This window comes from Corvus kubaryi, unplaced genomic scaffold (genome assembly GCF_017639235.1).
Source record: "Corvus kubaryi isolate FWS band 111438036 unplaced genomic scaffold, C.kubaryi_AGA036_p1.0 37308, whole genome shotgun sequence".
In the NCBI taxonomy this organism is placed as follows: Eukaryota; Metazoa; Chordata; class Aves; order Passeriformes; family Corvidae; genus Corvus; species Corvus kubaryi.
Genome location: NW_024581096.1, coordinates 3,998,483 through 4,024,737, shown reverse-complemented (window position 1 = coordinate 4,024,737; position 26,255 = coordinate 3,998,483). Strand labels below are relative to the sequence as shown.

The window sequence follows — 26,255 nt, the reverse complement described above, 5'->3', positions numbered from 1 at the left end:
CAGAATTTCTTGTGAACCTGAAGGTGAAATGAGGTTGACTCTGTTGATTAACATGAGTTTGTAATTAATGAAGGGGAGAGATCTTATTCATCCTTTACCTTCTCTTCTTCAAGCTGACAGTAGCATTCATGAGAACTGTTGCTAAGCTAGTGTAATTCAGTTGAGAAAGCTGAACATGTTGTCCCGTGAGTTACGAAGGTGGGACAAAGAAAGAAGGTGCACCTTTGAGCTAAAGTGAGGTGGGAGATTGGTGACTTTGGGTGGAGGAACCTAGAAGACTGCCAGGGGAGCTCGTGCCTCCTTGTGTAGCTTACTCCTTAGTGTTTCTGTAGGATTACTGGTGAGATTCTGATTTTTGTTTTGTGTTAGATTAAAACAGATCTCTTACATGAGAAAGAAGTAATAATATCTGCTGAAATAGAAAATTTACTATGATTTGTTGCTATGATCACACAGGGTTTTAGCAGGTATATTAAACAGTTTTTCAGTTCTGGAAGAAGCCATTTAACCCTGTCACAAGAAGGGAAGATTATAAAGTTGAGTATTTTAACAAGCTTTATATAAACTTTTTGCCACTGGAGTCTCTACTAATAGGTCTGTGTGGTCTGTGCAGATCCTATACAATGGTAAGGTAATGCTTCTGAGGAGGTCTTTGTCCATTCCAGACAAGGACTTTCCTCTGAGAGCAGGGAGGAGTTAGGAAGGCACAGTCTCTTGGAGAGCATATTAATTTTTAGACTTTTGCAGCAGGCACAGTATTCCCAAAGTGACTAACTCTGTCCTCTGAAACAGACTATAGGTATTTTCAAAGAGGTGTAATTAATTAGTTTCTGGAGTAATTAATTGGTTAACTGATTGCTGCTGCTGTTGCTTCTGTGCAACAAGACAGTTCAGTACAGTCCATAAGCCTGACTCTTCCATGTCCTTTGATTGTTCACATCTTCCCCTCAGTAAAAGAAAGGTGGCTAATCCAAATCAGAGTTAGAGGCCTTAAATGCCTGACCATACCAGCCCACCAAAATAGTTTCAATGTACCAGAAAACCAGCAAGAAATATGCTTGTTCTGTAAGTCACGAGTTAGTTGTTGCATATTAGATTTGCTTTAGTAGTGTTGAGGCAGCTGGTGAGCAGACAGTTGAAGTAAAGAAATGAGTGTGTCACCCAAGCACCTTAGAACCACTTACAGTTGCGTCTAAAAAGGAGAGAGGGCTTCAACTACTTACACATCCTGACCTACCTCCTGAGTGACAGCTTGGCACTGTCTCTTACTCTCTGTTTTTTACAAATTATGACTGTATCTCTGAACTTGTACAGTAACCTTTTGCATGAAGGGTGGTCACCAAACTATTTTGTAGTAATGCATTTGTGAGTTATTGAAGTACATAAGACGTCAGGTCTTTTGATATGAATTACTGCCTCATGACCTAAAAAAGATTGCATTGAATTTTACCACATAATTGATTAGGCTGTAAGTGTTGTTTAGTTCACCATTCAGTAATCTGGTTTGTGGCAAATGTTTACAGCATGGCTGGTACTCTTTAAAAGGGTTTGTAATGAAATTGCCAGTACAAAGTTACATTACCTCTGGTAATCGAGACAAAGGAACTGGGGATTAAAATACATCAGCTTGCAGACTCTGTCCTCTTTTGAGGTGAAAGGGATTGTGTTCCTTCTCAAGTGTTCTTGCATCCCTGTAGCTGTATTATCCCTGTGCTCTGCACATGAAGGAAATCTTTCTCTAGTAGAAAGGTATGGCATAACAGGAGGCAGGACTGAAACTACCTAAATGTAAATGGGCATTTAAGTGGAAATAACCTGCATGAGCTAGAAGAGAAAAAATTGATAATCTGTTACAGTAGCACAGTGGAAGCCAAAGACAGATTCAGTGTGATGCTGTATCCTGTTCAAATATGTGAAGTGCAAATGCAGGGCTTCTTCATAGATGGGTGAGGGAAGGAAGTAAATTTTAACTGCTGTTCTGTAAAATTGTTTTTGGTTTTTTTTCTTTGTTGGCAAACATGTCCTGAGATCAGGTCTGGCTTCAGTGTCTAGCCTCTTGGCTCTCTATGTGTAATAGATATATTAGATAAAATACTCGGGCATTACTTAATGATAAAATTACTCCTGCTAGATCATATGTTCTGCATGTTATCAAGTGTGAATTTATAGAGGCTTGTTGTGGTTTAACCCCAGCCAGCCACCAAGTCCCACACAGCCGCTTGCTCCTTCCCCCTCCAGCAGGATCAGGGTAAGAATTGGAAGGGTAAAAGCTGGAAAACTTGAGGGTTGAGATAAAGACAGTTCAATAGGGAAAGCAAAAGCCATGTATGCAGAAAAACAGCCATCTCAGGAGAGCAGCATGATTACTGAGAAAAATAAATGCCGTTGCTCCAAAGGTCCCCCCTTCCTCCTTTTTGCCCCTGCTTTATATCCTGAGCACGATGTCTGGACATGGTCTGGAATATCCCTTTGGTCAGTTGGGGTCACCTGTCCTGGCTGTGTCACCTCCCAGCCTCCCAGGAACCCCTGGTCTCCTCACCAGCATGGCCGTATCCAAAGCAGAAAAGGCTTTGGGTCTGTGTAAGCTCTGCTCAGCAATAACAAAAACATCTCTATTATGAAAAAAAACACCTGCTGTAGAACTACTTCAAAATTTGCTGTACTGCTGGGCAAAGAACAAGAGCCATCTCTACTTTTATTTTATCTTCCTGGATATTACAGCGTGATTTTTTTCCCCATCTGTGTTGTTTGAATTTATTTTCAGATTTTTATTATGCTTATGAACCACAGCAGTGTCTTGCATCTCTAGTAGCTGCTTGGTCATTGAGATGGAAGGATATCCTTTATCCAGAGTGTTTAAAGTTGGTGCCTGAGAAGAGGTACTGTAGATAAATTCGGATAGTAATGGCCATCCTTATTAGCAAAAACACAACCCACTCATGGTACAATTCTTATACTTCACATCAAATAGAAGGTAAAGGAAAATTTTGAAATTACTTTGTGGATATTCATGGAGTTCTTCCATTTAGTGAAGGAGACAGAAAATAAATTTAGCTTGATTGATACAGACCCATATGTGATAGGACTCCACCTGTCTCAGGCTATAGAAAGAGGAGAAGGGTACAGAGGAGACTCCTTCTTGCATAGAAGTTGGAAAACAAAGTACCTTGTAGTCCAAGTGAAAAACAGAAACCCTGCAGAGGGTCTAAAGATGCAATTGAGTTCCCACAGTTCCTGACTAGAAAACCAATCTTTACAGCAGTGTTATAAATTCATGAGTAGGGTAGGATGCATATGCCATATCAAGAGAAAATTATGTTGCTGTAGTTGTGCCTGAATGGTAGATTTAGCACTGTGGAAAATCAGAAAAGTCTTACTGAAAATATCGTATGCATGTAAGATTATTTATGAAAATATCTCTCCAACTTACATGTTGGAGAGAAATCCTGAGTACCAGAAAGGAGGGAGGAGAATGATGGCATTCATCATGATTATATGGAAAGGGAGGATAATAAGACCTGGTTTAGACACGCTAATTTTAATATGAAGATCATACCCATATTTGGAGATGCCAGAGAGAGAGGGAGATGGTAAGACAGAAGGAGGCAGGACTAAACTCTTGGTAGAGAAGAATTTGTTTCTGTGTATAAGATGGGTGAACCTTGATAGGAAACTCAGCAGAACTGTGGAGGGTGCTTAGCTTGAATAAGAAGGAAATAGTAAAAGTAATTGGAGTTATGTTTTGGTGTCTGTACTACAAATACTTGTCTGAAGGGTGTTTGTGTTGCAAAGATTGCAGTGTCTCCAGAGGTGAAACACAGGAAGACAAGTGGGGATGAAGGACAGGCAGTGCCATGAGGCACTTGCCTTGTAAGTACTGCAAGATAATTATTAGTTATATATATATCTGAGAGCAGCTGTTAGAAGTTGCTGTAAATGCAGTAGTGCGCTGGGGCTTTTCTAGCTTATCTTGCTGATGCAACAGAAAAAGCTGTAAACCAATGAAGTAGCATAGAGAGAAAATGTATAGTGAAACTATAGTGAGAAAAGGTATGGTGGAGTTTTTTAGAAAGCAGTATTGTTGGCAGACTGTATAGAGGAAATGTCATGAAAGGCTTACTAAGTAAATATTGGCAATAAGATGAGAGGGGGAAAAGGCTTGGATTGAATCAGAAAATTTCCTCTTAATGAATATAGTTAGAAACAAATGATATTAAAAGGACTGAAAAGTTAAGAGAAACAGTCTTCAGTGGGAGCTTTGATGTTGGACGATGATTGGTATTTATGATTTGGTCCATTTATAACTAGTCTTGGAACCGGTAAAACAATTCAGAGGGGGAAAGTGAACAGAAATGTATTGGCACTTGAGATTTAGGGGAGTCTTATGCTGCAATGTCTTTTTTTTTCCTCTGCTCTTTGAGACTAAAGGAGAACACTCCAAAATGAGTTGCCTCCCTTTATAGGTTCAACCAATCCTTCCCTTTATAAGTTCAAGCAATTCCACCGATAAGGAATGAATATGAGTAGATATACATGAAAAAAATAACAGTTTACTAACAAGCAGAACAGCAACAGGCAAGAATTAACAACAAGTAACCACATATTTTTAGATAAAAAATTGCTAAATCTCACAGGCTCACCCTAAATAAAGGGAGACACAAAATACATGTTTACCCATGACAACTGCCAGTATGAAATGTGGCTTTTTTTCCTCAAATTAACCCACTGTGTATTAATCTTTAACATTTAGTTTAAGTATTTCATAAATGTATAATGTGATATAATAATGTCATCTTAGTCTCTACAGCACTCCTTGTTTTTGGGATGGTGCACCTCTTCTTAGAAGGCAGTATCTTTCAGTTTAATTTGAATTACATTTTAGGTATTGGTCCAGTTAACAAACAATGAGAAATTCCATCTGTTCAATTGTGTAGAAGAATGTTTTATCTCTCAAGCACATTATCATTTCTAAAACCGGCAGCATAATCTGTTGGTTTTGGGGTTTTTTTTAGATTTTATTTAAACCAAGGTGACTTTTGGTAAAGTTTTGATTCAGAAAGAATCAAAAACTGACCTATCTCAAATTACGAGATTTTTTTCTGTCACTTTTGTGGCCCTGCAGTGGCCACGCAAATTATGATATGTATGCAGTATTCACTAGACTTTTAACCTACCTCCCCCTCATACCCTCGAGCTGTGAAAAGTATAGTAACCACTGTGCGCAATTTTAGTAACAATTCACAAGTAGCAATAATATTTTACCCCTTTTGACAACACCAGCGTATCTCTGAATAGCTGTACACGCCCCTTTTTCTCAGGCTTCTTTCTCAAGGCATATTCTGTAGTTTGCCTTCTGTCATGCTGAAGGAGCTTGCAGACAATGAAGGCAATATTTCTGTGAATTTAGGAAGTTTTGTGTTTGTACTAGTTTGAAAACAAACCAGTGGGAGGCACTAAGTCAGAATAACAATTTAATGGAAATTAAAGAAAAGGGGAAAAAAAAGGTAAAAGAAAACACTGTCAAACTGACAGAGTCAAGGTACAACCTGACACCCTGTTAGGCAGGGTGGTGGTAGCAGTCTGGTAGAAAGGTGGCTGCAGTCCTCTGAAGCGGTGATCCTGTAGTAAAACAGTCTGCTCTTCCTCAGGAAGTCCAATGGTGGCTGTGTAGCTCCTGTCCTCTGGAAATCCAGTGGGAAGCCCGGTGTCTCTGGTGTTCAGCCTCAGATTATATCCACGATGGGATGCTTGGTTCCTCCCTCTGGGCGGAGCATCTCACAATGGGGTAACGAGTCATGAGGCCAAGTGTTGATTAGGCTCATTAACAGGAGATAGTCCGGAGGGAGTTATCTCTGAGTCAGGCGGCAGGACAAGGATGGGCAATTAACAGAAAGATAGTCTGGGGGGAGGAGGCAAGGAAACACTGCCCCACCTGGTTTCAACGGCTCCTGAGGATGCTAATAGAATACACTGCAACCCAGGACAGTGTTCTTAGATGGAAGTTTGTAATTTACTCAGTATTGCTTTATTTTGAGTCTTTTGAAAAGGTGTCCAGATTTATTTTTGAAGAGTTACTGGCATTCTGAAACTTTTGTCCTATGTTACTGTAGTTAAAGTTCACACAGTAGGTTAAATCATCACTATTTAATACTTTAAAGTGTTAGTATTTTAAAATTATGGTGTTATCCTGAAATCATACGTAATGGAAGATCTCATAACTGCTACTGAAATTGGAACAATTTATAGGAGGTAATTTCTAGGCCAGGGTGGATAGTCTGCATGAGTAAGATGGCAAACTCTTGGACTGACATTGGCATAATGGGGTTCTGGTGCATTTTGTAAGTGAACAAGTGGGGATGTGGAGATTCTGAGATGTTTCTGTAACATACTGAGTCATTTCTGTGCAATGAGGTTCAAGAATACATTGTCTCTGGACTTGAATCTGTAAGTATGTATGTCTACCTGTTTTATCTAGTTGGACTAGATTAAATTACTTCATTTAGATCAACTAAACTGGGGAGAGAAGAGGGGACTAGAATGAAGACTAAGCTGACTAAAAAAAATTGTGACATCGCTAATTAGGAAAAGGTACAGCATAAGGAAGTTGGCCAAAAGTATAAAAAGTGACCTAGAGTTGGCTCAAAGGAAAATATGCTATTGGATGCATCCAAAGATTTGTGTAAATGTGATGAGTAAAAAATGGCTGAAGATGAATGACATAAACATAGCATTTAATTCAGTGTAGAGAAAAAGAACCTGCAACATGTTGTAAAATGAAAGACAGAATGCAAAATATATTTAACGTGGACAGTAGAAGTAGTATTCATTAGAATATTTTTTTAAGTGTGATAAAGACCTAGCAAATAGTATGTCTTCATCTGACAAACAACGAAATAATGAACTGAAAAGAAAGTAACTGGTAGTTTCTTCAGTACAGTATTAATAAGTGTTAAGATAGATGGATGTTTCATAGGTGCTAAAGAAAATAAAAAGGTGAAAAAAATTGCTAGAAGACAACTTGCCTGATGGATGTATAGGATATGATGCTGGATTATTCTGATAGCTAATACCTTGTGTCATAGATAGGACTTCCCCTGTTTGCCTTCAGAAAAAAAAGGTGGATCTCCTATGCTTGCCTCTTTTGTTATTCCAAAGGTGTAGAAAGCCTTGAATGGAAGAATCCGTACAAGTTAGTCCACACTCCTGTTTTCTTTTTGCTACTCATGAATTTATAACACTGCTCTCCTTTCCATACTTCCTCTTTAGGGTGGTACTCTGAATCTGCTATTTGTGATGCATATTACAAGAGGAATTAAACTTAGAGTCTTCAACATCTCTTTCTGCATTGTTGACTGCTAAGTTCTGTAAGACTCAAGTCCTTTAGGGAGAGAAGTTTGTGTAGAGGAGATGCAATGTCATAGAAAACCACTGTGGAACAGTTTTTTGATGGTAGTTGGTTAGTTGGGTTTTTTCCCTTTGTCAAGAGAAAATAGCAAATAACAGAAAGCTGTTTGAGCTAATCTTTGAATAAGTGAAAGAAAGACATTGAAACTTGTGCTAGTTTTAGTAGGGACTAGGAATGCAGCTGTAAGTATTAATGGGCATGGAAGGCTAGCATTTGATAGCTGATACCTAAAAATTGTTTAGTGCTTATCTTTTTCCTTTTACACCAAGCTTCTTGATGATTCTAAATTCTTTTTGTTGATCATCTTATTTCTGGAAAATATTTGAAAATTATACTTAATGTGTAGAATAACAGAAAAATTATAATATGTGCTTGATTATGCATTAATTAGCTGGCATCACTCCAGATGAGGCTTTCAAGGCTATCATAAATAGTGATATTGGAGATCACTGAGCAACATGATTATTCTTACAGTTTTGCAAATGGTTCAAAGATCTGGAACACAAGCATTTCTGGAAATTTTCACACAAATATCTATTATACTGAGAAATATTTTTTGAGAGGCTGGATATTAACTGTGTTTCCTTTTAATAGATAAACCTTGTGTATATTGGGGGTGATGCAGTGTTTTTATAGATGCCGTTATCTAAGCAATGCTTATAGAATTCTAGAAATTAATCAGATTTTGCCTGAGGGGTAAACTGACATGACCATCTACATTTTAATTTCCCTAGGATTTTACTGGGTTAATATGACAATTTTTCTCTAGGTATCCATCAGCTGACAGGAGAACTGTGATTCTGTTTCCTTCTCCCTCAATAGTAACAACTGTAACATTTCTTTTTTCCATTCTTGCTGATGTCCAAGTGCTTTTCCACAGGCTTTTCCTGGAGCATTTAGGTACAAGATTATGGCACTGGACAACTGGCCACTGTTGCAGTGTTCTTCGTGTATCACATCCCTGTTTCCTTGTCAAAGTGCCATAAGCTGTGAAGGCCATGTAGAGCATATGAGAGTTCATGTTCCCAGAGAGGGTGTGTATTTCATGCCTATGTTGAATCAACTGACAGTCCTCCCAATAATACAGTTGTAACTACTGCATATGCCTGCTTTGGAAACTATTTATTGTTTGCTTCATAAGACTTGGTTAAACCTCACATCAATTTTCAACAAGATATTTTTTAAGTTTTTGAATGGAATTATTACATTACGTAGGGACTGCCTTGCAGCAGAATACTTTGAATGAGAAAGTAACCTTTTGAACCTTTTGGTTTTTTATTATTATTCACTTCCCTTTTACCTACTTCCAATATTAGCAATGATTATGCTGTTTTTTAAAAATCAGCTTCATAAGGTGGTAGTGCTTTCGACCTTTTTAGGCAGTCTTGCCGTTTACAAACTTTTCTAGTTGTCTTAGGAAGAAGGTAAGAAGAAGGAAATCTTCATGAACTTCTATGCATGTATAAGTAGGAGGTGTTACTAAATTAAAAGTTTTTAATGTGGGAGGAAAGTCATGCAATCTGCAGGTGATGTACCTTAATGCCATAAAAGTTAAATTTTTGTTTATTTGTAGTGCTTCTGATACCTTGCCAAAATGTACTCTTAGTGTCATCCTAGGTTTATCTGACTTGTGACATTGCTACTGGATCCATTTTTTTTTTGTATCAGCAGGTGCCTGAATTCCCCTCCTAATGCAATTTTTTACACAGCATAAAGTTCTAAAACTGGTTTGCTCAGGGTGAGGGGTCTTTTAGAATGCTGTTCTTTTTAAGCATTCTTATGCAATTGATATACTAATGACTTTCAAGGTTATATTGGAAGGAAAAAAGAAATCACACTTCTGCAGTGGCTTTACAGTGCAGAAGATGGCATTGGGGAAATACATAGAACATAGAATTTTATAGGATCACTTTATAGTTGGGTTTGTACTACTGTAGGTTTTCTTCTATGCAGCTTTGTGTTGCTTAATAACACTGTTTTCAATTTTCATTTACTTCCCTAAGTTTTGAATTACTGGTGTTTTCAGTTTTGGTAGGATGCCTAGAGGTTAGCAAGCCCAATTCCACACACAAATTGGAAAATTCTGCACTTTAATGTATTCAGTGGAAGTTTAATCAGCTCCCTTTGGAAGTGCTTCAACACCCTGCATTTTAATAAAGTGTTATGGCCTAGAACTTGGAAGATATAGATAAAATAGAAGTAATTGTTTTTGAGAAATGCTGAGGTTTTGAAATAATGCAAAATAAAGTTAAACCCTTAAGAGGCCAGTTATTATACGATGATTAATACAATTAGAAAGGATTCTTGGGTCTTGTACTTTGCAGTTATTAAAGCAAACTCTTATCTGTAGTACTCTCAATATTTTGAGAAATAGAACTAGATTGTCTTGTTATGCCTACCTTCCTTTCTTGCAGGCTCCACAGATAAAAATAACAATTAATATTCAAGAATCTATTATAATGAAAGCTATTATAATACATTCAGTAATTACCACTCTTACTACCTACCCTAGCAGAATTTGTAGCTAAAACTTGTGACTGGAAACCATGTGCGACAGAACATCTGCTTCACTATATAAAATTACTTGTATTAGAGGAGAGATTAGTGAGTGTCTTTGTTTTGCTGTTAAAGATAATAAATATATGACAATGTAAAAGTGAAATAAAGTCTCAAGATTATTTGATTTGGATGTTTTAACTCAATGAAACCAAACCAGAGTTCTGTTGAAATAACATTTTCAGCAAAGTTGGGGTGTTTTTTTGTCATGCTGAGCAGGGAACATTCTAAGAATAGCAAGTTTATAAGGGTGAGATTAGTAAGTGTAGGAAGCCCAGTAATTTTCCTCTGAGCAGCATGCCCCTCTGACCTGCCTGTTTGCCAGAGCATAAGATTTCACCTAACACCTAGTGCAAGTCCTTCTCCAGCTACATACCAGCATTTTTTCCTTGGGTCTTTTTTGGAGACTAACTTGATTTTTGACATAGACTAGTGCTCTTGCATATTTATTGTTTTTTAAATCAGCAAATTATACTTAAGAAACCAGTCAGGGAAACTGTATAGATCAATTTTAAGGGTTTATGATCAACTCTCAGGTCATTCCAGTTCACATAAACCAGAATGCAGGGCAGGTAACTGAGGGAGGGGGCTGGGAAGAGGGAATTGTAAGTTACGGGCGGGTTCGGTCGGGACGGAGACGGATGGAGATCTCTATAGGCAGGTCTTGGGACACAGTCGGTTTATTGTAAAGGGCGTGGGTATTGGGGCACTGCTCAGAGCTGCTAGACTCAGCTCTGAGCAGGCCCAAGAGAGTAAGCAGGTGAGAGAGAGAGAGAGGGTGTAAGAGCAAGAGTGGAAGTAAGAGTAGAAGTGGAAGAGAGGAATAGAGAAGTGAGAATCAGAATCAGAATGTCTGAAGTCCTGGTTACAATACAATAAATCATCTTCTGTACTGAATATTCTAATTGTCACTAACCAATCTAATACAAGATACAAATCCTATAGCATTTACATACAGCCTATAAGAGTTCTTATATTACCATAGAGTGTTACATCTTAACTTCTAAAAACTACTCTTTGGACCCCTTCTGCTGAGCTAGTAGGGTCTGCTCTGACCCTTGGACCTGTTTGCAAGCAGAGGGTATTGTTTCATCAAGAGGGGATTACTTCAGTGGCCATACCATTGTTTTCTAGTTGTTCAGTAACTAAGACCTGGTATTTCAAAAGTGGCTTTCATTTCGATGTTGCCTGTAGTTTTCATATTCCCAAAATCTTTTGTCAGGCAATCATATTTCCAAGGTTTTCCTGTTCCATCTTCCCCAACAGGGAATGACTCAGCTGAAGAAATGATGTAGTGATAAAAGAAGTAGAAATTATAAAGTGATAAAACCTTAGTACATTCAAAGTCTTTTGCAACACAGATACTCTGTAGCTCACTTTTAGGTTTCTTTCCTCATTCCGATAATGAACTGAAAGTTTGGTGTATACAAAAAGAAGATGCCCATTTGAATTTTCTCTAAACTGAAAAGCAGTCTTGTGTTTTAGAATGTGGTATTTGTCCTGAAACATCCAAAACAGTGTCATTCTTTTTGGTGATGGTGAAGTGCAGTTCAGTAAACCCCTCACCCATCCCACCACAGTATTTATCCCCAGAGAGAAGACAACAAACAGAATGTCAGTTAGTTCTCAACTACATTAATAGATAAATCATCGTTAGTGAATTTCTCTGTGTGAATTTTTCTTACCTCCTTGCTATATAATAAACAGATTATTTAGTTGGCTTGCAAATTGGTAAAGTGGTGTTGTTTTATATATTTCATGTCAGTGCCTACAGAAGAGGGAAACAAATGTTTCTTTAAAGCAAAGTATTTGAACTGCTATAATATGCTTGGTAGGCTATGTGTGCTTCCTAAGCTACTACAAGAAACAGTAATTGAATGAGAAACTTTATTTTGTTTTATTGTACTCAGAAAACAATAAACTGTTCAAAACTCTACTAAAGTTTTGATGTTTGTAATTTATGCATCTATTTTCTATTTTCCATCAACATTTAATGTAAGTTAAGATTTAGAAGAAACAAACTATGAACCATTTTGGCACTGTAGGAAATTCTTTAAGTTCTATTGCAACTAATTTCTGGGGGTTTATCACTGCAAAAATACTGCAAAATGAATAGTGGGTTCAAATAACTGATTTGAGAGTATTTGGAGTGTTTTGAAGGCCTTTCTATTTTTCTTCTAAAAAGAACAGCAAATGGAATCTAATTTTTTAATGTAAAATAAAAAAGAAACAGGCAAATTTTCGTGGGTTATTTTTAACCCTTTCAATGGCAGAGTTCAGAGGCTGAGAGAGAAAATTACTTGTCTCAATCTGGAGGGCATTATATCTGGGCTGGCTGTATTTTAGTGCAGCTCAAATTCTAACATGAGAAAATTGCAGAAATTTACAATTCAAAGTGTGTTTCATCAGGGAGAAATCCACAGATTGTTTTGACACTCAGTTAGAAATTCAGCAGGAAGATGGACGTTTCATGAAATTTTGCAGATGCTGATTGAATTTATATTTCCATAAAGGCCATCAACAATAGCAGCCTGCAGGGGAAGTGGGGGGACGAAGGACAAAACCTTTGAGGGTAGCATTTTTTCCTCAGCCCTATAGTAACAAATTACTTGTAATAAGGTCCTATACTGACCAGGATTAAAGAGAAATATAGGCAGCTAGAAGGCAAAGATTTTTTCAGTTTAACTGATTTGAACTAAAAATGTCTGAATTTTGATATTTAAATATACATTTAGTCATCTGTACAGTATGTAAAATGCAACTGTAAATCAGAAGTGTCCTTAAACTGAAAAATAAGACTCTTACTGATAATTGCAGAAGGTTTATCATACTTGTAATTTGATTTTATAATAAATTCCCAGGATAGAAATTGAATAGTATTGAAATATAGTAAAATAGGTTATCTTTATTAGGAGTGAAAATCTCATCTCATCTCATCTCATCTGAAGCATGCTCCCTCTCATTCATACACATACACAGATAGGAGAAAATGTGTAAGATCGGAATTTATTTTTCTGAGTAACAAGTCTCATTATGTTGGCCATTTAAAAAAACAAATATGCATTCACATAAAACGAATTCATGTTATAAAAACAATTAGTAAGAAATGCCATTGAGACAAATGCTATGATAGAACTGAACAAATGTATCTTTTTTTTGGTTACAAGATTTTGTATATTCCTGTCTCTTTCTGTTTTTATGGGAGTGTCCGGGGTGATGTTATGAAGCCGCTTTATTCCTTAAGCATCCGCTCGATGCCCAGGGACGCTGTTTCTTTGGGACGGACCCGAAGGGGGCCGGGGCCGGAGCCACGGACCTGAGGGGCGTTGAACGGCTCAGCCCAAGGGCTCCGGGGGCTCGGCGGGGCTCGGGAGCGAGCGCGCCGGGAGCACTGTGCTGCTTTTCTGGGGTTCCTTTGTGTTCCAGCTGGCTGGGGAAAGGTTCTGTTGGCTTTTTTCTTGTTCTTTTCCCCTTCCCTCCTCCTTGCCTCCCTGCCTCCCTTCCCTCCTCACTGGTCGGGGGAGCCCGCGGGGTGGCCCCGGCTGGTCCGAGCCCACGTGTCTGTTCCCTGTCCAGGAATTTGTTGTATTTTGAGGGGGGGGTTTTTATCCTGTTCTACCCTGTTTTGTTTGTGTGTTAATAAACAGTTTGGTTTCTTTTCCCACTTTCACTTCTTGTGACTCATTTGTCTTATTGACCGAGGAAAAGGGGAGGCCCTTTTCCCTTCGGAGGAGACACTCACTCTGGCTTGTTTCCTCCTGAAGTTTTGTCTTCAAAACCGAGACAGGGAGAAAGAGGGCCGGAGAGGGAAAATGTTAAATATTTCTGAAGTATCTTGTTTTTTGATGGAAGCAGTAAAGCAGTATCCTTGTTGTCAATTCATTGACAACTTTGTTTCAGAATATCTATGCATCTTAAAGACTGTGGAGAAGTTCAATATTTAGGTGTGTTCTTTAATCTTGGTATTAGAGATTTCTGCCTGCAGCTCTCAATGCACTGCAAGGCAGCCACACCCACTGAGCTGTGCCCAGAAGCCTTTTCCTCATCGTTTGTAGTCTGCATTGGTGCCATCCTTTGCTGTGGTTAAGGAAGGTCAACAAATACAAGTTTTGAGGTCAGTAGACACCCAAGTGTTGCAGAAACTAAGAAGGGAGTTCCCCACAGCTGGACAGTGCAGGGTTGTGATTTAGTATGGTGAGACACAAGTCGTGTGGTTTCGATATTTAAGAATTAAAGTTGCTTGTGTGACATCTTAATATAAAGACATGGGGATCACGTCTTAGCTGCTCACAACAGAAAGGAATGAGTCAGAATACTAGTTAGGTTAACTGAGCAACTTTGCAATAATGGAAATCTCTGAGTGTCTTTATTTCTGAGAGCTTGCATTTTGGAGATTTAATTGATAAAGCGTAGTAGAGTAACTTTTTGATTTTACTACCAGTAGATTTAGGAACCTACTAGTCTTTGATGTACAAAGAAATGAAATTGTTTGGTTAGAGAGTTTATAAGTGTCACAGCTTGTGTTTTCAGTAGTTGCAAACTCTGTGTATCAAACACTTGTATTACAGTGTTACAAATTACAAGCTATACAATTCTAAAGGTCAGCATCAAAAAGTGGTCTTTCTTCTTTTCTTTCAGTGGCGTAAGGGTAAATGCTTTCACATAGAAATTTTTGTATAAACTTACTGGCAGGTATTACAATAGTTTCACCTGGTGCTTTTAGTGGCAGCAAAATACTCTCAAGTCAATAAGCACTCAAATAGGTATTTAAGTACTTGATGATTAGGTACTTACATACTGTGAAAGCACACAGAGCTCAGTTTTTTCTCTTTAGTCTACAATTTAGTTAAGATGGAACTGTGGAACTAGAACAGGGAAAAGTGTCAAGTGTGGACTCTTTCATTGCTTTTTGTGTATACATTTACTCTTTCTAACGTGAAAAGAGACCACACAAAGTCTGAGAGTTGAGTAGAAAAGTAAAAAAAAAAAAAATAATGGGTTAGTCCTTATTCCCAGCTGTTACACTTTAAATCTTTTTTCTGCTCAAATTAGCTTTGAAAGTGTATCAGGTATTGCTGCATTTCCTTGGGTATGTGAAGGCTTTTTTAAGTTTTTTAACCACCTACACCACTCTGAGCTCACCAAAATCACCTGAAGTATGGGGTTTTTTTCCAGATCAGTGTTACTGGAAAGCACCTTAACTAACAGGTGCGCACACACAGGCCAGCTTAAAGAAACAAATTGTTGAAAAGAGCTTTGAAAGTAACCTAACAACATAAAGCTAGGGGGTAATCACAAAAAAAAAAAAAAATCATCTGTTGAATGGTAAATGATTTTACATTGCTAGTATTAATCAACTAAATTATTGCTTACTAATATGTGTTATTTAACATTGTTTAAAAAAGTACCAATTACATTTGAAATACTTGTTTATCTTAGAACTCTAACCAAATAAACTAAACATTCTTTTATTTCTGTATAAAGATGCCATTTTGCAAACTTCAGATATAAAAAGCTGTAGAAGTGCATACTAACCTGAATAACCATGAAACTTAAGTTCCTATAAACATTAGTAGAGCATTCTTTCAATCTTTTTTTAAAAAATCTTATTACTACTTATGCTTGCAATTTATTTCCTATTTTTTACTTCAATGCCTTTTAAATAAATTTTAAATGTAATGTTAAATAACATATGTTATACATTTATAAAGATATGTGAAAAAACACACTAGAAATTTACTGTAAGTATAAACACAAAAGTAAAGAAAAATACAACTGATAAACATAAAAAATCCTATTGTAGTCATATATCGGTTTCAAGTTAATGAGTCAGAAATGTTTAGAAGCTTGTTTCTAAACTAGTTTGCACTACTTTTTGAGATATTTAATTTTAAGTATCTCCCTTTGAACCTTCACAAATTAGGAAACAAGTGTGAAAATGTGGCAAGATTTCTTTCGGCCTATTAACTGCCTAGCAGCTTCTTCTTAAGGACTCTAAGGTTGAAATGGTATTGTAATAATTAATCTAAATCATCAAGGATGAGGCATATCCTCTGTTGATTTAGAACTGAGATGACAGTTTTGAATTCAAGATGTATAGTCCTATCGTATTATAGATACAGAGTTGTCTTTAAGCCCTCAAGTAATATTTTCTTTTTCTTTCTCATAGTAGAAGTAAGGCATGGTTTGCTTGTGGGGTAAGGTATTCAAATTCAGTTAGCTTATCTGAGTGAAAGCTTAAACTTTCAAGTTGGTAAAGAGTGGTAACATACGTTTTTGGAACTCATTGCTGCAATATTTATCTGGTACATAATATTGGCATTTTGAAGCACTGGAACATTCTGTGACAGCATTTTCAGCTTTTAAGTTCAATGTATCATGCATCTTTCCCAGGCCAGGTGATGTTCTTGTTCTTTTGTCTCAGAATAGATTTTTATTCCATCTCAAATTAATTCTTTAGGATTAGTTAAAGCTGAATCCCAGGAGTCAAGTAGGAACTTCAGTATTGTTTTATAAAAACATGAATGTAATATCTGGGTGCAGAAGATGGTTGCCAGATCCCAGGCCGATGGTTGCATTCTCAGCTGGGCAGCAGTGCCCCTAGGTGCACCCTCTGGTGCTGTGGAGTAGTGTCACTTGTCATGTTGGTGTCTGTGCCATCACAGCCCTTTAGGTTGCTAATATCTGAGATCTGAGGGAGAAGAGTCCCTGTTGCCACTTCACCCCGTTATGTCAACTTGACTGCCTCATCTCGCAGGACTTAGCTTTGCCATGAGGTTATTTTTGAAGTACAAAACTTCCTGTTAGATGCAGCTCCATGATGGAACAGAAAACATGTTCTGTTTTGGCACTCTGTCAGACTCTACTGTTCTGCGTATTTATTTCAGTCTTTGTTACTTATTTCATTTCCTTGAGCTTTTGGCATTTCTCTTGAATGTAGCAGGCTGCACTTAGCAGACATCCCCACAAATTGTTTCTTGTTCAGGGTCTTGCTGTAGTCACTTGTCCTGTTGTATTGAGATTGCTTCCTCTTTTTTCAAGGAAGACCTCCTTCTCTTTGTCAAGATCCCCATTAACTTACCTGGGGGGCTGTCAGACTGCCAGTATCCCCCAGATGGTGTTCTGGGAAGTCTACGTCAAGTTTTGACCCTATTCTCTGGTATTTCTGCATGCACACACATACACACACCCCTGCCACACCAGCTCCTTTTTTTTTCTTGAGCTTTCCCAACAGTATTTCTAGTTTTCTTCCTTAAAGTTCTATTGTAACCCATAAAGAGTAGCACTTCCCCTGTTGGATGACCCAAGAGGCTTTTTTGAACAAAACACCAGTATTCAGCATGTCTGCTGATTTTTGCAAAGGGGGCTGGAGCTCCTTCTTTTTCTACCCAGATTTCCAACAACACCATCAATTTCAGAGCCATGTTGGTATGTTTAGAGGGGCACCACCTCCACCTTCTTGCTGTGTCTGAAATATTAGGACCTCTGTTCGGTCATATCTTGCGCAGATGTCAACTTTGCAAGAGTTTTTGTGTAATTACTATATAGGTGTGAACAAGCAATTTACCTACAGCAGAAATGTATTTGTTATGTTCTTTTGACATATCTTCATCCCAGTTTTTCATCTGACTCTCTATATGTGAGACTCCTGTTAGCAAAAGGACCAGGTGGGGTTGTATACATATACACACACTTCTCTTAAAATAGGCAGTCTTGTAGTACAAGTGCAACTTCAGATGCTACTTTTGTAATTTATATGATAAAATGAGCAACACATAAATTGTAGAATGAAGAATAACATTTAAGGCTCTTTGCATGTTTGTAGGATATGCACATTAGTGAATTGGGTAATACATCTCAAGGACTTTAGCTAACTTTCTTCAGAAGTTGCGCTGTTGGGTTGACTGTGGTTGATATAGATGAGTGTTCTTCCCTAACCTCCACAATAAAAGGCAAACATAGTAAAATAGTAGTAGCAGTATTCTTTAATCCTTCAAGTACAGTACAGTATTAGCTGTAACTGTGTACAGACCTCGCCTCTTGTATAAGACTGAATTTTCTTTGCAAATGTCTCACCTGTATTGCTTTTGTAAAATTCATTAAAATCTACTGAAACCCAAAAATAGCCTTAGTACCCTGAGAATGTATGTGCAGGTAGTTTAGTAATTGCATTTATTCTGGAAATAGTGGAGATGGTAAATGAGTTTTTGTAAAGGATTTGTAATTGAAATGTAGTGAATCATCCAAACCAGTCCATAACACCGCTGTGTTGGGTCATATTGCAGAATGGATGTTCTTCACAGCTGTGTCTTTCTTTTCATTTTATTTACAATTCATACCCTTGCTGTAATTTACCCATTTCTCCTCCCTTTATGACTGCCTTTTTGTTTATCTTTCTGCATTATATTTTTATTTAAGAGTACAAGTTATTGTGCTATTTCTACCTGCTTGCTAAACTCCCTGTATACATGCTAAGTTCCCATTTTAAGCTATTTTTCATATATTTACAAAATAAATTCAGCACTTCATTCTTGGATTTATTCACATTTTGACAGTAATTGGTAGAAAAGTGTTTCTTGAATCTGATAGACCAAAAGAAACCAAAAGAACAGTTGGGAGAAAGCTTCTTCGTGGCAGACCACTGAGCTTCCATCAGCTCTCCAAGGAACTGTCATTTCTACTACTATCATTTGCACTTGTGTTCCCAAAAGAATGTAATGCTGCATGATTCTTGTAGGCTTATTGTAGACTCATTTACAAAACAATGATTCTTTGTAAAGACATGGTATGTGTTGGGCTTCACAGATGAGGAGGAAGACATAAGGCTTTCCAAGTGAGCAGGGTGTGGGAACTGGTGGCACTGCATCCTGCTGCCAGATTGAGAGAGCTCAGGGACTACAATGACAGTGGGTATTTAGCAGAGGGATTTGTCTGTCCGTTGAAGGAAATTGTTTCTCGAACAAATGTTATTTAATTTAACTTCCACAGTCTAAGATACAGCAGGTTTTCAAAACGTAAGATTTGTGTGAAGGTATATAAACTCCATGGCCACTGATCCCAGAGGAAGTTACTGACTTTGTCAGCTGGCAGTTCTTTCGAGAAGTGAAAAGGGACTGTGATGTTTGTAGTGTATGTGAGTCTTTCTTTGACAGTACATGTTCCCAAAAATGGAAGCAATTGCCCTGGCTTGAAACCTTCAATAGAAGTCTAAAGAAATGTCTTTTCCTTTGAAAAGAAAATAGTACTTGCAGACAACTCTGAAAAGCCAAATGTATTGTTGTTAAGATGTAAATACAAATAGCAAAATTTAACCACAATTTTTGACCATGAATGCCTGGTACTTACAGCTTTTTTGGACTTGCTCAGTCAGCACTGAACAAGTTTAATATTGCTTCATCCTGCATTGCTGTAAAACTGGAAATCACTGATCCTGGTTCATTTGAGGTTAATGGAAATCAGAACTATAGAACATCTGTGGCCTTGCTACTCTTAAAAGTTGAAATGTGTTTCTGTTATGATTTTATAAAGCAGAAAGCATTTTTGATGATTTCAAATGTATTAATTGTTGGAGAAAATATAACTACATCTGTAAGTGTTAGATGTTAGGTACAAATACTTAACTTTTTTGTATTTCAGAACACTGTATTGATTTATCTAAAATATTTAGGTCTTTCCTAAGGTGAAGATAATTATTGCAGAAACATTGTAATTCTGACCACGAGGTAACATGAAGATAGTCATCAGTGAACAGACTCCCTCAGCTAAAAATCTATGCAAAGGAAAGATAGTGGCTTTCATAAATTAATACTTACCTTTAAAAGGGTTGCCTTTTCACTTTCTTCACAACAAACGTATTTCCCTTCTTCAGTGGAGATGAAAACTTTGGATCTTGTTCTGACAGTGATGGGCTGTTCCTGCAGCCTGTAGCTAAGTAAATCTACATTTGTTAGTGCTGGAGTAGTTCTTCCTCTGCTTTGTATGAAGAACTGCTCATAGTTCAGTTGCTTTGGTAATTTAATTACTGCTTCACATTTAGCAAAAACTGCAGTTTATTTGGTGGTTAACAAACAGGAATGAAATGGGTGACCTATTCTGTGAGTATTGTAAGATACTGCAGAAAAAATTTTAGAAACCTTTGTTTGGAGTAGGTGAAGTTTATGTTGTGTTGCTGACAATTAATTAATAGTCTGTTAGTGAATGAAGTACAATATAATCTCTTCAAAGCACATAACACTTAAGTAAAAAGGTATGGTTTAAAAATGTTTCTTTCATCATGAAGTTTAAAGCACTGCTAGGCAACTGGAATTCAGGCCATTTGCCTTGAATTCACAAAGGTTGCATGTTCAGTCTGTGCATTTAAAAACCAGAATCTTAGTGGAGTGTTTCTTCGATGGACTCTTACCATACAGACATTGCAAATCAGCAAGCCAAAAGACTCCTGGTCCTGAGTTCTCATGAACATCTGATATTCATTCAGTTTGAATGGGGATTGTTACTTTAACATAGTAGTGTGTGAGAGGGAGATCCCATTTGCATCTGCTGACTGCAAAACATGCTAATACTTTATAGCTGGCAGGGGCTCATGTTCAGGTAGCTCAGTTCAGGTACCAAAACCATCCGTTTCCCTGTTGCTGGTCCATATTCTGCTCTCACTGATTATATGTGCTGTAGTGTAGGAACCCAGAGTGCTGAGAATATTTCTCTGCCTTTTTTTAAGGGTTCTTACCCCCCTGAGCAACACTGTTTTAGCTTCAAACCTTGGAAAAAATTACCAACAGTCAGACAACAACTAGAAAACACAGTGGTGTGAATTAGGTGATAGACTACTGTGTAAGATTTTCACAGAGTGAAAAATTTAGAGGTTTTGGGCTTCTCTTTATAGTAGATAGATAAGAGTAAAAAATATCAAAATGGAGGATTGTTGTTGTTCTCTAAACCTCCTTCTTCTACTACTACTCCATATTCTGCAGTAAAAGTAGTTTGGAATGATTGGATAGAAAATTCTGCAGTTCCTATCAGTGTTACTGAATAATTGGTAGGAAAGTGAAAATAATGTACGTTTTAAGTAACTATTGGTTAAAATATCTTTAAAAGGCTATGTAAATCTTGATAAAGAGTCAGAAGAAGCTCTCACTCCTGCTTTTCTTCCTTCTATGCTGTACCTGGGTCACCCTAGTGGCTCTGTTCCTCTGATAAGACTTAATAAACAACTATCTGGAAGCATTGAAACTCAAGGAAAAGTCTCGGTTTATCTTTGAAGCTCCTTGCAAGAACTTTCAGCAAATTCTCTCCCATCTGGAGGGACTTGATTTACGGCATGGTAAAGTGTCACTGTAGTTTGTTTAGCTGTACACATTATACAAATTTGTGTGAGGGTTAACAGGAAATATTTTTCAAATAACAGTTTTGTAAACAGTGAAAATCAATCTAGGGCTGCTGAAGATCTTTAGAATAGTGTGTATACTTTTGTTTTTAGAAATTGATATCAGAATAGTAATAATTTGGTTATAGAACCCCACAATTTTGGGATTCATTATTTATTTTCATCTGGAAGGTTCTTCCATGGCTTTTTCTAACTGTAAATACATATATGTCATATTTAGTGACTGCAGTGGAATAACTAGGATATTTTGCCCAGAGAAGGACTCTTCCTTAGAAGTTACTGAAATATAAAAATATTAATTTTATAACATCTATGCTTATCTACTGTTAACCATGGGTTTTGTTGTGCAAATATAGCCTAATTTCTAGACTCCTTAGTCTAAAGATAACGCTGTAGAAATTTAGAAACTGATTCATTACACCATTGGCTACCCTGTTATGTTTCACTGTGTATTTCCTTTGCTGGCTTTGGCTATGCCCTTCTTATGCCAGCAGGCTGCAAAACTTCTGCTAAACACTTTTGTTTTCAGGCTTTTATTCAAATCTGCTTCAGTCATGACACATTGGTTTTTGGATAGGCTGGGACTGACAGGTTTAGAGAAAATATGTGAAGTAAGAAAGTATATAAATGTAACATATGTAAATACTGTATCACTTGCTGAGCGATCTGTCAATTACTTAGGCTTCTTGGCCATTTTGCCTGCTTGAAAACTCCTGCAAAACTGAAAATCTTGGCTACTTTGGTGTTCAGTGTAAACAATGTTGTAGCGGATATTCTATGTGAACATTCTGTACATCTGGTAAATTCTTTCTGAAGTGACCTGCTTTTTGTTTTAAGACACAATTGGATATACTGTGTTACATATATAATCCCAACTCGAAGCATTAATGGTTCTTCAGTGTTTCTAACATCCAGTGGTCACATGAAAATGAGGTTAATTTTAATTTTAAAACTGTCCTTGGTTGGTGATATTTTTAATTGCTTCATATGTATGCTCTTACAAGTGAAGTTTTGTGCATTGCTGCAGCAAAGACCCCAGTATTTGTTTGAAAACACGGGAATTAATTAATATGAAGCAAAACAGTCAATAAAGTCGATCTTTAGTACGAAAAAACCCCACTTCCCTGAACTGTAAAAGGTTTTAATTACATCTAAAGAGGCCTCAGTGCAATCTTCACTTTACAAAAGGCTATGTAAATTATTTGTCAGTGGTGGTCTGCCAAAAAAAACCTAGGGGACAAGGCAAATCAGACAATTGAAGTTAATTAGTGTCATGTGTGCATCACACGTGCAGAGAGGCTTAAAAGCCACCATCAGTACACAAAATAACACATCTGGGAAAGAATTTCTGAGTTTGGCTCTACAGTATGATTTGACTGTGGGATCTGGAGAATGAATTTTTATGGAAGTTTTATGAAAGCTTGCAGCAGAATAAGAAGTGGAATATTTTGTTAAATAGTATCAGTCAGAAGTTGTGGTGGCAGTTAGAAATAAAACACTTCCTCATTATTCTTTCTTATGGCAGTTTATTCAGATGGTGTAATACTCAAATTATGGACGTTTTTTTAAAAGGTGCTGTTCTAACAGTAAAGTCTAGTAACTTTACAACATTGGAGAAGAGAGTTTTTTCTGAGACTTGTATAGGAACAGCCCTAATTAGATACCTGTTCAGCTTTTCTGGAAATCTTCTGTATGGGAAGAAAGTAATTCTGTAGTTTTGCTTTGCTTTGTAGATAAAGAGTTTAAGAAATTAAATCATCAATGATATTGTTGAAAAAAATTATATTAAAGCAAGATATGAACTATAATTTCCTCAGCATATAGGAATTGTATAGTTATAAAACAAGTATCTAGCATACAGCTTTCAACACTGATTAAAAGTGTCTAATTTTAAGGATGAAGGCATGCTACACACTATTCTTTGCCTGATGGCATGTCTTGAAAGAATGAAAATGTTTCATTGCTTAAAAATTAAAATATAAAGCTAAAGAAGATACTTAGAAAAGGAATTTCAGATTCTATACAAGTTCTTATTTTAGTGTATTAAATAATAATGAATAATAGAGTGGACTTTAGCTACTAATGGTTCTAAGTCTCAACTGGTATCAGTTTCAAAGTAACTTCAGTTGAAATACTTGTTAAAAGCATACTGAAGGAATGACATTAATCACTTCATTATGAAATGAAATGTTTTATGCAGATATCCTTTGTGTTTCCTCAAAATGTCAGATTTCTCCGTATCAGCACCCCAGGAAGAGAAAAAGCTGGTAGAAAGAGCCTAGGGAATATTGTTAAGTTTTTCCCTATGAGGGATGGGAACCTTGCATATATTTCTAGTACCTGCTAATTTAAAAAGCAAATTAAGATATTCCTTCTCTACACAGTAGCATAATATCTGACAGTCAGTCTGCTGTGCACCACCTTACTGTTCGATCTTTTGAATTCTTCTTCTTTGGTAGTAGTAAAATCAGAATGCGGGATGTAGATTTAGGTTCCCCACAGTGGCTCCCCTTTCAATATACTGAATGTTCCCTATCAGATTCCAACCTACTGGCTCTGGGTTTTTAACAAAGAAAATACTTAGTTTATAGGCAGTTGTGAAAAATCTCACAAGCATGAGGCAGTTGCCAATGACTGGAGACGCTGTGGCCTGACTGCTTTGCAAACCTAGCCAGTGATCTTTGAGTGCTGTTTTTCGTCATCAATAATACAAGTCAACCATAGAACATGGAAACTTTTTTTGAAATTACTGGAATATAACATCTCAAGTTGACATCTAGATGGTAATAATTTTCTCAGTATTTTAATCTTTCATTTTTGTCCTGTATATATCATTGCACTCATGTGAATAAATAGAGTTCTTTCAAAATAATAAGGTGAGTAGCCATTATAAATTCATTTGAAAATCTATACTATATAATACATATTATATTAAAAATATAATGTATCATATATAATATAGAATACAGAACATATATACATGCCTTTTTCTTTCTTTTTTTCTGCTATAGGGCAGATTGTACCAGAAAGAAGATTTGTAGAAGCAGTTAATCGTGAAGCATATCAGTATCAAATTGGTGACTTTCCTGCAGAATGGGAAGGTAAATATTTTGGGTTTATTTCAAGATAATTTTGCCATTGAATGTAGACGCTGTATTTTTAATGAAAGCCTGACTATGTGAACAAGTTGTTTGTTATCTTTCATTTTAAGTAAGGCAGGCTTTTATTTAAATGCATAACAATGATGAATTCTTAAAGTAACCTCTTTAAAAATAGGATAAGTTTTGCTTGAGAAGTCAGTACTTAATAAAAATAAAACCTATGTGGACATGACTTATTCCTATTAAATGTGAAAATATTTGTGCCTGTGGAGGATCTGATTGAATAACCGGCATGAAATGCATTGAATAACACATTGAATAACATTCTTATTGTTCCTTCAGTGCAATATTAATATGTAGGTCAGTTGAGTTATTGGTGGCACAGTGATGGGGCTTGCTTTTTTTATGGTTTTTTGGTTTCCTATATTGGAAACAGGGTGTCCAACTCTCTACTAGATTGTATGAGGGCTCTCTCTAGTAGAGAGCTGGACACCCTGTTAATAATTACCCAATTTATCCCTCTACTTCTGATCAAATTCTTGTCTGAAAATTTGGGATATAATAAAAATTTTAGGGAAGTTAGAGCATTTCCTTAGGATTAACTGATCAGCTCTTGAAGAAAAAGAAATGAGAGGAGTGTATGTCAGTCTTTGAGGTTGGTAGGTGCTTGAGCCAAGTATGGGGCTAAATGTGTGTAGCAAGTTCGGTTTCTAACCGGGTGGAAACACCAATTTAGTGTTGTGGTTTGATCCAAAATACTCATTACTGTTTACCTTCTGTGAGATAAGAATTAGGAGAAAAGCAAAGCAGGCACAAAACTTGAAAAATATAAAGAAGTTTATTAACAGACCTAAAAGAAGAAAGAGGGAAAAAAAAAATCGTACTACACCTTCAGAACACTTCTTCTCCCCCCCACCTTTCTCCCTTTTCCCACTGACAATGCAAAAAGACAACCCTTAAGATGTTCAGTCTGTTTACCACTTCCATAATAACCTTGTTCAGTCCATTTAGGAAGAGGAGTCTCCCTTGCCCATGCTATGAAAACATTGTCACAACGAGACAGCTGCCTGGGTTGGTTCTCTGCTCTCATGTGAGTCCCTTCCCCCGACTTGCAGCTTTTCCCACAACTGCTTTCCAGGGTCCACTCTTGAATTACTGGGGTACAATTTTAAGGTTGAGCCATTCAGAAACAAAAGTTCTCTTCACCCATCTCTGGGAGCATTTCGTCTCTAAAAAGAGAGGCCCTCCTCCTTCCCTGGGAGCAAAGGGTCCTCCTTGTCTTCATCTCTAGGACTATCTCTGGGAGCATCTCTAGGAACAGAGGTCTTCTCCCTTTCCATGTGGAGTAAAAGTCCTCATCACTTCCATCACTCCCTGTTCAAACTTCTCATCAAATTACAGCTGCTTCAGCATCTGCCTATCTCAGCGCAGGTGCTTTTGCTGACAAGTACAAGTTGAACGCTCCACCCCCCATGCCTTCATGAAATTACAATGGGTTCTCAGATATATCACAGCTTTACAACAGAATTTCAGCTTTAAGCATCTCCTCTTTCTCTTCCCTCAGGTTTTCAGCTCTTCACAGCACGAAAAGGGTTAATCTCACCTAGCCCTTGCAGCTGGAATGTCACTTATTGCTGTTGGTCACATGATCTGTGCCGAGCAGCGGTGCAGCTTTTGGCTGAATCTTGGCCGCACTGGAGAGGGGGAGCCGGGCTGCTCTGACTGCCCACAGCAGGGTTCTGGGGGTTCCACAGGTGGAACAGGGCCCATTGGCTCCAGGATGGCCGTGGCCCGGCCTGGCCTGACCCGA

At 37.3% G+C, this 26,255-nt stretch overlaps 1 protein-coding gene across 1 annotated transcript in view; it reads left to right on the top strand.

The window, feature by feature from the left end:
- NDUFAF2 (NADH:ubiquinone oxidoreductase complex assembly factor 2) overlaps positions 1 to 26,255 on the top strand; it is a 65,136-nt gene that overhangs the window by 15,115 nt on the left and 23,766 nt on the right. Inside the window, exon 2 of the mRNA XM_042028293.1 lies at positions 24,356 to 24,445. Within this exon, the coding sequence (XP_041884227.1) occupies positions 24,356 to 24,445 (90 nt within the window). The remainder of the gene's footprint in view (positions 1 to 24,355; positions 24,446 to 26,255) is intronic.